This window comes from Petaurus breviceps, unplaced genomic scaffold (assembly GCF_028583685.1).
Source record: "Petaurus breviceps papuanus isolate PSGF00001 unplaced genomic scaffold, PetGlider_PUasm1.0 91041, whole genome shotgun sequence".
NCBI classification, from domain to species: Eukaryota; Metazoa; Chordata; class Mammalia; order Diprotodontia; family Petauridae; genus Petaurus; species Petaurus breviceps.
The window spans coordinates 35,950,760-35,953,760 of NW_027187400.1; the positions used below are offsets into that span (position 1 = coordinate 35,950,760).

The 3,001-nt window shown below is 41.9% G+C and overlaps 1 protein-coding gene across 9 annotated transcripts in view; it reads left to right on the top strand.

Annotated features, from left to right (window-relative positions):
* LOC138154219 (tumor necrosis factor receptor superfamily member 14-like) overlaps window positions 1–3,001 on the top strand; it is a 28,072-nt gene that overhangs the window by 22,379 nt on the left and 2,692 nt on the right. For 4 of the 9 annotated variants that reach the window (XM_069078788.1, XM_069078786.1, XM_069078780.1 and 1 more), the window contains 2 exons: window positions 305–462; window positions 653–987. In XM_069078788.1, the coding sequence (XP_068934889.1) occupies window positions 305–410 (106 nt within the window). In that variant the 3' untranslated portion in view covers window positions 411–462; window positions 653–987. Of the gene's footprint in view, window positions 1–304; window positions 463–652; window positions 988–3,001 lie in introns of those variants that run through there. The other 5 variants (XM_069078781.1, XM_069078782.1, XM_069078783.1 and 2 more) reach the window with 4 other exon arrangements.

Here is a 3,001-nt window from a genome sequence, read left to right on the forward strand (position 1 = left end):
AGAGAGAGACAGAGAGAGAGAGAGACAGAGACAGAGAGACAGAGAGAGAGAGACAGAGACAGAGACAGAGAGAGAGACAGAGAGAGAGGGAGAGAGACAGAGAGAGAGGGAGAGAGACAGAGAGAGAGAGACAGAGACAGAGAGACAGAGACAGAGAGAAAGAGACAGAGAGAGAGACAGAGACAGAGACAGAGAGAGAGAGAGAGAGAGAGAGAGAGAGAGAGAGAGAGGCGTGAAACAGTCTCTGGAACAGTCTCAAAGTGGCTGGTTTTGGCTTCTCCAGCTGTACTTTCCTATGTTTCAGACTGAAGCATGCCATTCTGAAAAGATCTGTGATCCCATTGAGACCAATGGGTCAGACAACAACTTGTCTGTGGAGGATACTAGACAAGAAGAATCGGCTCCACTAAGGGAAAGAACATCCAAGAGTCAGTACAGTCGGGAACCTTGATCATGCTCTTGGTGAGTACAGTGAAATGCCAAGGTCAAGTGACACTCTCTATCTGTCATTGGGACAAGATTCATCCTCAGTGGCCATCTCTGGCTATACTTTCTCCTAGCTTTTTAGCCAGAAGTGTTTGAGATGGTGAGTGATATCTAAAGCAGACCAAAAGTTTCACTAGTAACATTCAGTTCTGATGTTCTGTCCCAGAGAGAAACATGGCAGATTAGGCAGAACTCAGTGCCTGAGTTCGGAGAGACTGGATGAGCTATGAGTATGTGCCTGGAATAAAGAGAATCTGCTTTCCAAGGACCATCATGAAGAATGTAGCTGGCGACCTGGTGGTTTCCATGATGTTTGTTTCATTTTTATTTTGTATTATTTATTTATTATACTTGTTTCATTGTTCCACTGGCAAAGATACTAGGAGGAAAATATGCAATAAGTAATAATAATTACATTAATAGCAATAAGCTTAGAATGTGAATGGGATGAATTTACATGTAAAATGGAAACAGACAGCAGATTAAATTTGAATTCCAAAATATGTTGCTTTCGTTATAAAAATTATAATCTCTCATTATAAAAATGAGAGATACACACAAAGCTAAAAATAAAGGGCACCTAACAGATTGGCTAATATGACAGAAAAGGAAAATGATGAATGTTGAAAAAGATGTGGGCAAATTGGAACACTAATACATTATAAGTAGAATTGTGAACTAATCCAACCATTCTGGAGAGCAGTTTAGAACTATACTCAACTGTATCGTATACCTATACTTGTGTATACATACTCTTTGATGCAGCAACACTAATACTAGGTCTGTATCCCAAAGAGATCATAAAAGGGAAAAGGAACGACACATACAAAATATTTAGAGCAGCTCTTTTTGTGGTGGCTAAGATTTAGAAATGGAGATGATGCCCGTCAGTTGGGGAGCTGCAGAACAAGTTGTGGTACATGAATGCTGGTTGCTTGGTTGTTGTCCTTCATTCTTGAGAAGGACCGAAATGACATCCCTATGCCAAAGTTAAGTTTCCATGTGTCCAGCTGTGACTGATCAGACCAATACGAGCTCAGAATGCTCTACCGCAGGTCAGGCACCAAGAGTCTATGGGAACATTTGGGGCAGAATCTCCAAGTTTGCACAGCCTGCATTTCCTTTGAGCTGCTTCAATTCTGCTTTGCTCCGAGAGCACAGAACCTTCTCTCTCTGAGGTGGGCACGCCATAATGAAGAGTCCTGTGCCAGTGTCTCCCATGTCACAAATCAATTCCAAAGTTCTTAAGAGAGACCTTGAGAGTGTCCTTGTATCCCTTCTTCTGACCACCACATGAACGCTTGCCCTGTGCAAATTCTCCATAAAACTGTCTTTTTGGCAAGTGTATGTTTTGCATTTGAACAACATGGGCAGTCTATGGGAGTTGTGCTTTATGAAGCAGAGTTTGAATGGTTGGCAGTTTAGTTCGAATAAAGACCTCAGCGTCTGGTACCTTATCCTGCCAGGTAATCTTCAGCATCTTCTTAAGACAATTCAAATAAAAGTGATTCAGTTTCCTGGCATAGCGCTGGTAGACTGTCCAGGTTTCACAGGCATACAACAATTAGGTCAGCACAGTGATTTGGTAGACCTTCAATTTAGTAGTCAGTCTAATACCTCTTCTCTCCCACACCTTGCTTCACAGCCTCCCAAGCAGGCAAATGCCAAAAGGCAGATGAAGTTCAGTTTTATGCTGATAGTAACAATCCAAAGCAGTTTTATGATGCCCTGAAGGCTATTTATGGACCAAAGCCCTATGGAGCATCTCATCTACTTAGTGCTGATGGAGTCAAATTGATTTGTGATAAGGGCATGATTTTAGAGAGAAAGGCTGAACATTTCCATACTGTTATCAATAGACCATCATCAATCAATGCTGAGGCCATTAACTATTTACCTCAGGTTGAAATAAATCCCATCTCTAGCTGAAGCTCCAACTGAAGAAGAGGTTTTGAATGCTATTCGGCTTCTTTCATGTGGCAAATTAACTGGTGCTGATTCTTTTCCAACTGAGATTTACAAGGTAGGGGGTCCGTTGCTCATTCAAACAGACTGAAATTTTCCTGGTTATATGGCAAGAGTAGGTTATTCCCTAGGAGTTCAAAGATGCCTCCACTGTCCATCTCTATGAAGGTAAAGGAAATAGATTGTCCTGTGATAATCACACAGGGTTCTCTCTCTTAGTCATTGCTGGAAAGATTCTTGCTAGAGTCCTCCTTAATAGATCCTTCACCTGGAAGATGGGCATCTACCTGAGAGCCAGTGTGGCTTCAGAAAGGACCAAGGAAGGGTCAACATGGTGTTTGCTGCCCAACAACTCCAGGAGAAATGTCAGGAGCAGAACAGAGGTCTGTACACAACATTTGTAGATCTGACCAGGACCTTTGATGCTGTGTAATGTAATGCCAAAAGAAGGCAACTTCCCAGGTTCAAAATACCAGCATAGGTGCTCTCTATTTTATTCAGTGACAAACCAAGAACAGAGAAGATCAAAACATGACATCATTCAAAATAC